At 39.0% G+C, this 13480-nt stretch overlaps 1 protein-coding gene across 1 annotated transcript; it reads left to right on the top strand.

The window, feature by feature from the left end:
* Positions 1–3308: 3308 nt before the first annotated feature.
* On the top strand, positions 3309–10146 carry LOC135715036 (uncharacterized). Its single transcript, XM_065238448.1, has 6 exons — positions 3309–3363; positions 8822–9060; positions 9132–9291; positions 9355–9372; positions 9411–9600; positions 10056–10146. Exons 1-6 carry the CDS (start codon positions 3309–3311, stop codon positions 10144–10146), a joined length of 753 nt encoding a protein of 250 aa, XP_065094520.1.
* The last annotated feature ends 3334 nt before the right edge of the window (positions 10147–13480 follow it).

Below are 13480 nucleotides of genomic sequence, written 5' to 3'. Positions count from 1 at the left end.
TCTACTGTGAAATTTATTGAACTTCAGGGCAGTTCGTAGATCTTTGGAGCAGAAATACAGTACTTCAAAAAAACTTTACATGATTTGAAATAAATTTTAGGAACTTCAGAAAAGTTCAGAGGGTAGATCGTAAATCTACTCAAAAATTAGCAGATGTTTAAATAAAATTTTCAGAATTTTACTGCGGTTCTTGGATTTTGAAAGACATTTACAGAACTTCAGGTAAGTTCGCTGATATTTAGAGATATTTGCACAGCTTCAGAAAAATTAGAAAAACTTCAGAATACTTCCTAAAACTTCCGGAAAGCTCAAAAATTTCTAGATAATCTTTTAATTCATTAGAAAATTGTATTGATGGTCAGAGATATTTGCAGATATTCATTGAATCATGAAAATTTGGAGAGAAAATTACAGAACTTTCGAGAAGTTTGTAGATTATTAGAAATTTTGTGAACATCAGAGATAATTGTTGATCTTCAAGGATCTTAAATCTTCAGGGATTCAGGAACTTTGTAGATTTTTAGGAAAATTTGCAGAACTTCTGAAGAACACACAGAACTCCAAAGAAATCTGTAGAACTACCGAGAAATTTGCAGATCATCTGGAAAGATTGTTGATCTTTAAAGAAATTTTACCGGAGAACAGAAACAACACTTCAGGGACGTCAGAAGGTTTGAAGACCTTGCAGAATTGAGATATTAACAGAAATTTTCAGAACTCAAGGAATTATGTATATCTAGTGAGAACTTTTCCCACTAGCTTGTCTAAAGTTGGTATCGACATCATGGCGAAGTTTAGAAATCCATTTTCATCTTCATATCGCAGCTTTTGATGGACAAGTTGAGCCAGATCCCTGCCGGTGTTCCTCCTGAGCAACCATTGCCTACTCCACAAAGTTCACCTTCTTTTTCTCATTTTATTTAAAATAATAAAAGCAAATACGTCTGCCGAAACTAGAGCAATTTTCCGATAATTCATGATGGAAGTATTTACTTTTGATTCCTGATACAGTTTTGTTTTGAAATCTAAATTGACAGTTCTTTCGACATGTGCAAGCAGTGTGAACACCAGCAAACAGGGGGGTTCGACAAAGTGTGTCGAAAGAAAATTCGAGCAGATTTTTCATTATGGCGGTGGTCAAAATCAGACCAAGAAATCAGATAGTCTAAACGGACCTTAAGAGATTTTAGACATGTGAAACCATGATTTATTCTATCTTGATCTTCCATACAGTGTTGGACTCAAACATATTATCAAAATGATATTTTATTTTTGAAAGCATATTGTTATCAAATTTTGATATATCGTTTTATCGAAATAGTAACTTGTAACTTGTATTTATATTCTTGAATTAACACAAATACCAAAAAAAAAAGTAATATTGATTGACGTAATGCATGTTACTGTATGAATAACTAATGTGATTGCAAAAACCAAATACAGTATTACACCCATGGATATAATTTCTTTTCGCAAATTATGTGTAGGATAAATGCACCAATAGTGGAGGTACTTTAGTGTAATGTGTTCCTATGGTGGCTTATAGAGTCTCTCTAATCCGCTATAGAAGTACATTGTTCTAACGTAACTCCACTATTGGTGCATTTACTAAACATAAATTGTACAAATTAATATTAAACAACCTATGTGCATCTGTTCTGCTGTAATATTCAATAACTTTTTTGCTGTGCCGACTTATAAGTACCAACGCCCAAGTTTGAACAATCGAAAATGGGCTAGTCAAGTAGTGAGCCAATTTAAAATCGCTAGTTTCGTATTGATTGTTGATAACATCGCACTTGAAAATGGGATTACGCAAGTGTGCGAGTTATAAACGTCAGAAAGGTCAATAAAAGACCGTGCTATCGGATTATCGAGTCGTCCGATTAACGAGAGCTGGATTAGCGGGGGATACTGTAAATTTCGTACACTGTAAATTCAGTTCAACCAACAGCAACGGTAAATCACCCCGTCTGTTCGTTAGTTGTGTTCGCATGGAACATGCTCGCAATTCTGAACAAACAAAAAGCCAAGATGATTCGCTTCTTCTATATTCGACGCTTATCGTAGATTTCCAACAAACTAAATATCATCCAACTGTCGCCATCACCATCTACCATTGCTTGGAAAACATAAATCCATGAATATAAAATTCATTCAGCATTCAATCAAAGCTCAATTCCATGAAATAAACCCCCTCAATGTACGTCGACAGATGGCATCCATGTGTGTGTGTGGGATTTTTTGTTGCCATCATCCACACATCAGGCACACAATCTATAAAAAAAATAGCGAAAACAGTAACCTCAAACCGTACGCGACAGCCATTCCACCGCCTTCATCAGATCGCAATCAATCCCGGGCAATAGTTTTGTGACATTTTCTATGAATAATTGAGCGGGTGCGACGACGACGACGACGACGACCAGTAGATATTTATGAAGGACACATCAGATAGTGTGTTTGGTGCGGTCTTAAATTACGTTACGAGGGTGTGAATCCTGGTCGTTATGTCACTAAGGTGTCAATCAACCGATCCGGTGGAAATCATTTTCTCAAAGCATGGCGTATTTTTCGGACATCCTTTCCGATTCGTCATTAGAAAAAGAACAATTTTCCCGCAAAACGGCAGCTGCAAAGAGAAACCCTTTTTCCGCGTCCCTTTCAAATGGGCGCCATAACGAATGTGGGTATCGCGTTACACAATTTGCAATATGAGATGAGAAAAAGGCATCAATCTTGTTCATTTTGCCTTCGGTAGAAAATTGCAACTTTTTTGGCCGAGACAAGATCGGAGCGCAGGCAGGGAGATAAATGAGTGTTACGTTTTGTGTTGCTGTGCTGCCCTGAAGCACGATGGTTATTGGCGAAACTAGTTTTCGCAACAGGGTCTTTTCGAGTTTTTTTTTTCTTGGGAAAATGAGGAATTTTTCTTTTCGCAAGTTAGTGGCTGGAAAGAATCATTTGCGGAAATAGATTGGAAGGCGAAATTGGATTTTTCGCCATCGGAGAAAGTTTAACCAACCACGCTGTGTGTATTGATAGAGCAGCTGCTGATGGGTACACAAATGAAACCCAGATTTGCTTTTGCTGATGGTGGAAAGCAATTTATACAAGTTAATTTGATACTCGGAATTTTCAACAAAAACGTTTTTTTTCTTCTACTCTTCAAATAGGGTAGATATCAAGGGATGCTGAAGGTTTTAATGCAAATTGTGTATTTTTAGCTGTCAAATTAGTGCACTCAGACAAAAAATCTAAACTAACTACATATACCCAACCGAAGGATGTAATATTTGCTTACAGGTATGACGGATTCATCGCCGCAGGATGTTAGTGGAGACCACATGAATGGAGGATGCGGTATACCAAGCTGCGATCCAATGCAAGAAAATAGAAGAACGAAAACTGTGGAGTGTTGTAGCAAATATTATAAATGTACAATATGACCCACTTCCCAAATTCCCATATGCTTCTGAAAAGACGCAACAGTAATACCACAAACGAAGTGACAGACGACTAACTGGCGAAGAAATCCATTAAAATAATGTGGTTCACTGTAATAGAATTTTCTTGGAAGCTTGTGCCATCATCCACCAGATGGGTTAGTTTTTTTTGTTTTGATTTGAACAAAGTTGATTTTGTGTACAATGATTCTTTGACAGTATGCAAAGAGTGTATCATTTTGTCATTTTTTTTATGCAATTCAGTTTTGAGTAGAGTGAAAGAGATAGAACCAAAACATTCTAATACATTTGGTGAAAATGCTATTAACAATCCAGTAGTAGTGTTGCCATGTGGTACAATCTAGTAGTAGTGGTGTTGCCATGTGGTACACTGAAAAATTGAAATAGCAGTTTAGTCACCAAGGTCTTCGAGCCGCTCCGTCTGTCACTTCGTTTGTGGTAATACCATAGAGGTAACTCTTAGACCAGAAGGTCCCGAAGAAACGTGCTCAACTTTTTGGCTCAGCTCTAGTACTATCTTCGGTCCTAAGCTAATCGATACACCCCTCGAAACATGGGAAAATCCACGAACCCCTTATTTTGTCTGTCAAACTTTCATACACGCTATTTTGAGGCTACTCATTTTTGAGTCGAAAATCACTTAGTCTTTTTTCCAGTACTGGATCATTTGTGCTGATGGGATCGTTGCATTATAGCAAATATATTATATTAACAATATGATCCACTCTTCCGCTTAGCTGGCGAACCAAATTTTTAGTGATGAAAGCACCTCTGTGGCCAAAAAGGCTACCAATGTATTTGTTTATCGCACACTTAAACAGAGACCCTGCGTTCGGTAAAAAAAATTACCGTCTTAGATCGGTAATGCTAAAAATTACAGGTGTTTCGGTATTTTCTCGCTATATTGCTGAAAACTGTAAATGAAATGACCGAATTTCGGTAATTTCATTATAATTTACCGAAAACGGTAAACATTTTTACCGGCAGGTCTGTAAATCAGCTTCATCACTGACTTCGGTGAAATATTTTACTGAAGTTTCGGTAAACAAAGCGTTCCATTACTGAGTTCGGTAATGGTCTAGGTAAACGTCAAATCCACCATATTGTTATTTTCGATCAACTTTAAAAGCGTTCGTGCTTGTGAAAAATAAAAAGGTGAAATTATGGAGGCACCAAAATGAGTGAATCGTAGATATTTTCCGCAAATAATTAATTTTCGTTATCTAAATAAATACCGATTACAGATGGCCGATGTTGTTGCTTGTTTTTTCTGTCGGTCCAAGTTTCATTCCCGTTGGCGACGATCTGAAAACAGCATTTGGAATATTCTTCCAAAGCTTCCTTGTTTTCAGTGTAGCGCCGAATCCTTCCGTCAAAAACGGTTTTGTTCATTGGTGGTGCAATTTGCAACACTAACTTATTGATCACGACAGCAGCCAAATGTTTACATTGGTTGCAGTGACCGCCACCTTGAAACAATAACAAAGCAAATTACAGTTGAGTCGGTTACCTTTTTAAAAAATTACAGATCTCTCGGTAATTTTCGATTTGCATATCGTCCTCAAAATTACAGTTCTCCGGTAAAGTCGACTACAAATCAAGCAATGCACATCGGTAAACGTTACCGATCGTTCGGTAAATTTGACAGCTAATTTTGCTGATCCAGTTTACAGATTTTTCGGTAATGTTCTCGATTACCGAAAACATTACCGACCGTTCAGCTGTTGAGAATTCGGTAAATGAATTACCGAAGTCGGTGATTTTTTCTAAGTGTGCGTCACGAGGGGTAAACCAAATGAAAATTCGTTTAAAATTTCAAATAAATGTATTTCAGCATATTATTGTATTTGATGACAACAGTAACATGTCAGACAAATTTTAAAGTAATATACACAATGTAATTAATAAAAAATAATGCGACTCTTACTTTTGTAATAAGTGCTATACTCGCATCCCTCGATTGTTATTGAATGATTGTTGCTGACCTTTTTCAACGCTAGATGGTGCGTGAAGCAATATTTTGCGGGTCGCCATTGCAAAAGGCTTGAATGGATCATATTGTTAATATGATATAGTTGATTATAGGTGAAATTCCAGATGTTTAGAAGAATAGCTGTTTGGAGAGCTTGTTTGATCAGCGATGATCCTTTTGAAGTGACAACTGGGACTGGTTGCTGAGGAGGACAACTGCTGAAAGCTGGCTGGAACTGTAAGTTTCTTGCTGGTAGTAAGCAGGCACCGGCACAGGTTCTTCCATAATATTCAAGCTATTCGAAAGCCTCAGGTAAAACTTGGGCTTACTTTGTTTACAAACAAAACTGTCGTCTAATATGAGAAGCATATTCTTAAAGGGAGTAAACGGAGTAGGCATAGAAAAAAAATCGCTGAACGTCGATTAAATCAAGCATAAATTTTCAAAAGGACGTATGTAACATTGGATAGGTAATTAGAAACATTGGATAGCAATGTCTATATGAGATTATTAAATGCTATTTAAAATTTAATGCTATTCTTTTAAATCTGTTTGTGCTATTAGTTGGATAAAGGGATAGCGTTTAAGAGAATTGTGAAAAATGTCGAGTTTTGCAAACACGGACAAGACTTTTGATAAAACAAAATCATACACCTTTTACTTGTGTACTACTCACATACACCCTAATTTATTCGTCGGTATCACACCTTGATTGTTACATACACCCTGCATGATTCGTCTATTTGACAGAAGGGGTTTCACAAACGTCAAATCAGATACACCGGTTTTTGTTTTGCAGTGAAGATACGTCGGCAGCTCGAAAAGCATTATTGAGGAATTGTCGGTTGGTTGGTTTATTTACATAACTACCCAGAGTTGTGAAAAAATCGATGTTAAAAGCGGAGATGAGAGGGTCACCGCATTATCTGCTGTCAGATGTTATACGTTTTGTGTTTTTCGTATTAAGAAAGCGCTGGTCAGATTGGTATGTGAAGTTCAATATTAAAGTCAAGATTAAAGTGCAATTTTATAAGAATACTTTTGAAATAAAAAACATGTTGCTCCCGGAAATACAAAAACAAACATACAAACTTGACGCATTTGCTGATTGATAGTGGTTGCTTTGTTTTTTTCACATACGACGCTTCACTGTGAGCGTATCTGCAGTTTTTAAGTTATCATCAAATTTTAACAGTTAAGTCATGTTGACAATAAAAGGGTGTATCAACACCGTTTTAAATACAATGAAAGAAGGTCACATAGGGCGTTCATTAAATATATTTTCCATAATGCACTACAATTTCAAACCTTGTTTTTCATTAGCTCGTAGGAAAAGGATGTATGTTATATTCGGTTAGATGCAAAACATCGATTTGTTTATTTTTGCGACTTACGTCCTTTTGAAAAGTTATGCTTGAAATATTGAGGTACATTGAGCTACTCGCGAGTTACTCGCTGCAAAAAAAGCAACTTAGAGTAAACCTGTCGCACCCCTTGCTTCAAACCTTAGAACTTAGGAAAAATTGATATCAGAATTGTTGGAAAATAGTAAGCCATGAGGAATACTTCAATCAAAAATTTTCACTATCCTAAGAGCAACCGTAACGGTACGCTGCTAAACTCATTTTAGCAGCCCTCATCATAGCGCAGCTACCGTATCGGGGGTTGCCATACGAGTAACTAAAATAGCAGTCGGCTTCTCGGTGAGAAGCGCGTTACCAAATTTAGCAGCGCGATAGCAGCGCATGAGAAAGGTTCCTATTCATAAAAATGTCAAAATGCTCACGACCGGTACGGACTACGGCGAGTAAATTGATAACCAGCGATAGCAGCGACCGGTGTGGAGAAAAGTGACTAAACTAAAATGAGAGCGCTGTGCGCTGTTAAAATAGTCGTGCAAATGATAACGACCGTTACGGTTGCTCTAACAACCACTGTTGATTCAAGTTCAGTAAAATCTGTTTTCCGATAAATATCGCTGTTAAATAAAAACCAAAATCCTTTCAAGAACCTTTACAAAGAAAAGTTCCTACGGTAATTTGTTCGAAGAACTTTCAGTCACGTCCCCAGGTGAGCGAACTGTCGGTGTGATTCCGAACCAGCCGCCTAAAACATTGGTCCTTCGAGCCGGATCCTACGTAAGCGTTCAATTTTTCCTTCGTACATAGCCAAGCCAGACAAATCTTGGAGTCCGTCCAAAAGTACGTTGACGTCACTTCTACTTCTAATTCTTCTTGTACCACCTTCATCAGTTGACTAGAAAGAACACATCCTTGTAATCCGAGCCTGGGAACCGTTTGCGATTTAGGAGGCGCCACTCTTGATTTGGCAAGAACTAAAGCAACATGCGTTTTGCCCAAGTATCGATGCAACATGTATCTCACGCTACCGAAAAAGCATGAAGTTCAACACTGCCAAAAGAAGGAACATGAGTAAAATAGTATCTTGGTACCCGGACCTCCTTAAGCATCGAGGTTTGTTCAAGCCATACAGTCCACTTTGAAATCAGACCGTCAGTCTTGAAACATTATCTGCAAATGGATTTTGATTGGGCTAAGCACATTCAACGGATCGAAAATACTCGTCATGAATTGCAGTAACTGTCGCTTTGTAGGAATATCAGCTCCAGAACGAAACTTTACATCAAACTTCGGGAAGTCCCTAGGAAAGACAAGCTCGTCAGTATTAAGATGCCATTTCAGACCAAGGGCACGAACATCCGCACTCGGTTCAGCTCTCATAGAGGGATTCAGAGATTCCAGAACTGCGCTACAGTTAGATCCACCTTGTTTGTGCGCCTCGATAATCTTTTTTGTTAGATCAATTGCTTCGTCTTCGGTGTCTGTTGAATCAAAATTGTCATCCACGTAGGGCTGTTTGACTGTTGCACGTTCTACTCCAGGATCTTCAAGTTCCTTCGCATTGAAATTCTTTATAAATTGAGCAATTGACGGAGACGACACAGCTCCGAAAATCATAGCCATACTGCTGGTGCTGAAGCCAGAAGAAACGTTGATAGTTTTGATCCAACCATCTGATAAGGACTTGATGAAACATCTCTTCAATATCTGCCATTAAAGCCACCTTTTTCTGCCTCCCTCTCATTAGTCCGCCTCTTAATGGCGGAACGAAATTTGGGCCCTTATTATGGGTGTCACTTCACGGTGAAAACAAAGTGAATTGAATACAACCCTATTACGGGAGTCACCCTAGTGACAGAATGTGAAAGAGTTCATCCGAAGTGACAACTTGGATGAACTCGGTGTTATTATGGTTGCCACGTCACCGAGATTTCGGTGAAAAAAGTGACACTTCCCGTGGATTTTTTTCACCATAGTTTTCAAAGGTGAAAAGCAGTCACGCAAGATGGAGTAAGTTCAAGTTTTGAATATTTTTACTTATTTTATTAATGTTTTGAATCTTTCTATACATTTTAGGAAGAAAAAGACAAACACGCGACAATTCGCTTGCATTGTGGCCTTTATGGAGGAAAATCCCGACATTGCGAAAGGAAATAAGGTGACAAGTTCACGGGAATCGGTTACTTCCTTATGGTGGACGCTTACGGATTCACTGAACAGTTTGGGTCCTCCCACTTGTTGTGTTGCAGCCTGGCAAAAGGTAAGTTGAATCGTGTGTTTCAAACGACAAGAAATACTTCCTATGCAAAACCTCTCTGCTTTCTGCTTCAGGTTTGGACCGACAAAAAGCTGCAGATAAAGCACAAGCTGCAGCATAACAAGAAAGAGTTGAGGGCCACTGGAGGTGGGCCAAATACTCTGAAGTCGTTCAACGATCTGGAAGAAACCATCATTCGCCTCCTTTCATTGGAATCAGCGGTCAATCACAATGGTAAAATGGTAATCTACTGAAACATTTGCTAGCATAATCAACATTCTCCTTTCGTGAATTCAGGTTCTGTTTTTGGAACTCGTCTAGTGCAGCCGCAACTGAAGAACACTAAGCAATAGTCCCCTGCGTCGAGGAACCGAGAGTCACGGAAAACGAACCTATGCATGATGATGCAGCCCGTGCGGATGAAACTGAAGGAGGTCTACCAGCAGTGCGTGGCCGTGGACGAGCAACCAAGCGAAATTACCGTAAAGTCCTCCTCGAGAAGCAGACTGATGATCTCAGTAAGATGAACCGACATGTATTACGGTTCGCACATTCACGTTCACTTTCACCTCACTTACACATCTTTTCACTTTTTTTTTACCTATTACCGGTGTCACGTACAGTGAAGTGATCAAAATGAACACGGTGAAGTGACAGTGACAGTGAAGTGATGTTCTGAATAGCCCTGTTCATTTTGTGTGACGAGAAGTGTCACTCTCATCTTTGCTGTTTTGTTTTTGTTTTTGTTTTGAAAATTGCGAGGAAAATCGACGGAGTTGAAAGATTTTTTTTTCCAAAATGAGTGTGGAATTGTGGTTCGATACCGACAGCGAAGACGAGGAGGAATATGCAAATTTTGCTGTAGAACGTAGGCGGATAAGGGACACCTCTAATCCACTGGATCAAACAGAAAAATCGTAAGTATTTGGCGATAAATTCCTTGCTAAAATTGGTAAATGCTAAGATCAAATCAAATATCCTTCATACACATTTTTCAGCTTCATTCTATTCTTCCGGGTATCCAAGGAGATCTTCAAGTACCTGCGAAAATCAACCCAGTGCAGCTCTCCACATCGGTTCCTCCCATGATCATGCTAGCAGCATCCTTGAGATTTTTTGCGGAAGGTAACTACCAGAAGGGCGTAGTAAACGATCGTTTTATTGGATTGGCTCAACCAATGATGTCAAAAGTGCTGCAAATAGTTTTGGACATAATTGAAACTGAAGTCTGTGACTGAAGCTAACCTTTCATTCTAGTCTTCTGTCTCTTCAAAACAATGACGTTATTCAAATTATTGATGAGGAATGAAAAAGAATAGTGGTGAATTACTCGTCACTATCGTCCAGGTCCGTCTCTCCGTGATCATCTTGCGCATCAGTACTACCAGCTGTTGTCCGTCCCATCTCAAAATCAAGCTTCTGCTTCTTGTATTGAAGCAGCTGCAATTGATATTCCAATTGCTGACTTTGTTGTTTCTGCTTTTCCAGCAGCATTTCCTTTTTGAAGCGGAATTTCTCCTCTTCCAGATGGAAACGCTTGGTTTCAATCGCCAGCCGCTTTTCGTGAAGCGCGTATGATTTACGCGAATATCGGGCACAATCCGATACATGTCGGTTCATCTTACTGAGATCATCAGTCTGCTTCTCGAGGAGGACTTTACGGTAATTTCGCTTGGTTGCTCGTCCACGGCCACGCACTGCTGGTAGACCTCCTTCACTTTCATCCGCACGGGCTGCATCATCATGCATAGGTTCGTTTTCCGTGACTCTCGGTTCCTCGACGCAGGGGACTGTTGCTTAGTGTTCTTCAGTTGCGGCTGCACTAGACGAGTTCCAAAAACAGAACCTGAATTCACGAAAGGAGGATGTTGATTATGCTAGCAAATGTTTCAGTAGATTACCATTTTACCATTGTGATTGACCGCTGATTCCAATGAAAGGAGGCGAATGATGGTTTCTTCCAGATCGTTGAACGACTTCAGAGTATTTGGCCCACCTCCAGTGGCCCTCAACTCTTTCTTGTTATGCTGCAGCTTGTGCTTTATCTGCAGCTTTTTGTCGGTCCAAACCTGAAGCAGAAAGCAGAGAGGTTTTGCATAGGAAGTATTTCTTGTCGTTTGAAACACACGATTCAACTTACCTTTTGCCAGGCTGCAACACAACGAGTGGGAGGACCCAAACTGTTCAGAGAATCCGTAAGCGTCCACCATAAGGAAGTAACCGATTCCCGTGAACTTGTCACCTTATTTCCTTTCGCAATGTCGGGATTTTCTTCCATAAAGGCCACAATGCAAGCGAATTGTCGCGTGTTTGTCTTTTTCTTCCTAAAATGTATAGAAAGATTCAAAACATTAATAAAATAAGTAAAAATATTCAAAACTTGAACTTACTCCATCTTGCGTGACTGCTTTTCACCTTTGAAAACTATGGTGAAAAAAATCCACGGGAAGCGTCACTTTTTTCACCGAAATCTCGGTGACGTGGCAACCATAATAACACCGAGTTCATCCAAGTTGTCACTTCGGATGAACACTTTCACACCCGCATAAGCGCGAACCATAAATTGACCATACCTAAAATGGTTAAAATTGTTTATAATCCCTGCTAAACTTCAACTGAAATGGTTATGGAACTTTACATGAACGTTTAATGATAAAGTTTTAACCTTAAGTATTATAGTTTTTTGAAAGTGGACCTTACAAATAATGGGTTGTTGAGAACCATTACCATTCAAAATTCTTGTTTTCTCCATACATTTTCGGAAAGAAAACTATACTAAAACCTTTTAACTTATGGTTTGAGAACATTAATGGTAATGGTTATGGTAACCAGTAAGGTCCATGAATGGTTTTGTAACATCGATCAACTTTATGTGGAATATATCGCGAATTGGTTGCCTGTAAATTACTGATTACCAATTCACGATATATTTCACGTAAAGTTGAGCGATAATACAAAACCATTAATGGACCTTACTGACTACCATAACCATAACCATTAATGTTCTCAAACCATAAGTAAAAACGTTCTAATATAGTTCTCTTTCCCAAAATCTATGGAGAAAACAAGAATTTGGAATGGTAATGGTTCTTAACAACCCATTATTTGTAAGGTTCGCTTCCAAAAAACCATAATACATAAGGTTAAAACTTTATCACACAAACGTGCATGTAAAGTTCCATAACCATTTCAGTTGAAGTTTAGCAGGGATTATAAACAATTTATAACCATTATCGGTAAGGTCATGTGATGGTTCGCGTTTATGCGGGCATTCTGTCACTAGGGTGACTCCCGTAATAGAGTTGTGTTCACCTCACTTTGTTTTCACCGTGAAGTGACACCCATAATAAGGGCCGTGGTTGACAGGGATAGAGTCCCCCTGTTTGACCAACTTCAAAACGGTCCCCACAACGTTTCAGCGTTCTGTTCGTGATATCCAATGCTCTTTCGTCTTCTTTGGACATCTTTTGACCTTGTTGCTTGATACCAAAATCTTCAACCTTGTACATTTATTTTATTAGTTTGGTCAATTCCAAATCTTGATCGTTGTTTGAAAACATGAAATTGATCCGCTATTTCCACTGTTGCAGGTTCTATTTCACCATGTATTGTGTGTGGCAGGATAATTTCTCGAAGGGGCTAATTACGGATGTCACTTCACGGTGAAAACTTGTCACTTGTCGTCACGTGATTCCCATTTGATTTGTACGGCAATCACAGCTCTTATTCTGAGTATCACTTCCTTATCACCGTGTAGTGACACCCGTAATAAGGCCCAAAATGGGATTATATAATCTGTTCGCTGTTTATAGCCGTACGACTGCGTCCATTGATTTAACACACGGCGGCTCGTTATCCAGGATTCGCTCCACAAGCCGCTGCCATAAAATACTATCAAAGTTACACACCTCTGGTTGCATCGAGCTTATGAGCGGCGCGCTTCGACCGTCACCAAATGAGAATTTAAAATAAACGCGAGAATATTATCAAAGATACCTTAATAACAAGATATTCCACTAATCAATTTCTCGAACAAGGCAATGGATACACAACCCTTATGTGATCACAGTGCCATCTCGTGAGTGCACATTGAAATTGTTGGAAGTCCTCCACCAACTTCAATACCAGGGCTCAATAACTGACAAGTGTCATCATGACATGTGCCAGCGCGGACGTTGATGATCAGCCGAAGAAGACGAAGAGTACGATATCATCCTCGACAGCGTTGCTTCCACTCACTAGCTATAAAAAAAATAGTTTTCGGAATTATTATATTATGCAATCATTAGATGTTATAATGATATGTTGTACTAGTAAGTAACAAGAAGAGGGTGTAAAGTATGTGTTTGACCCATAAAATCTGTCAATTTCACTTTCAGAGCGTCACAATCAGCGATCTTATGATTCGTGAGCGTTCAGTCAG

Source organism: Ochlerotatus camptorhynchus, unplaced genomic scaffold, assembly GCF_037179485.1.
Source record: "Ochlerotatus camptorhynchus isolate MF236.1 unplaced genomic scaffold, CSIRO-AGI_Acam_v1.1 ptg000788l, whole genome shotgun sequence".
In the NCBI taxonomy this organism is placed as follows: domain Eukaryota; kingdom Metazoa; phylum Arthropoda; class Insecta; order Diptera; family Culicidae; genus Ochlerotatus; species Ochlerotatus camptorhynchus.
The sequence above is the reverse complement of the archived record's forward strand: the minus strand, read 5'-3'. Positions and strand labels throughout refer to the sequence as shown.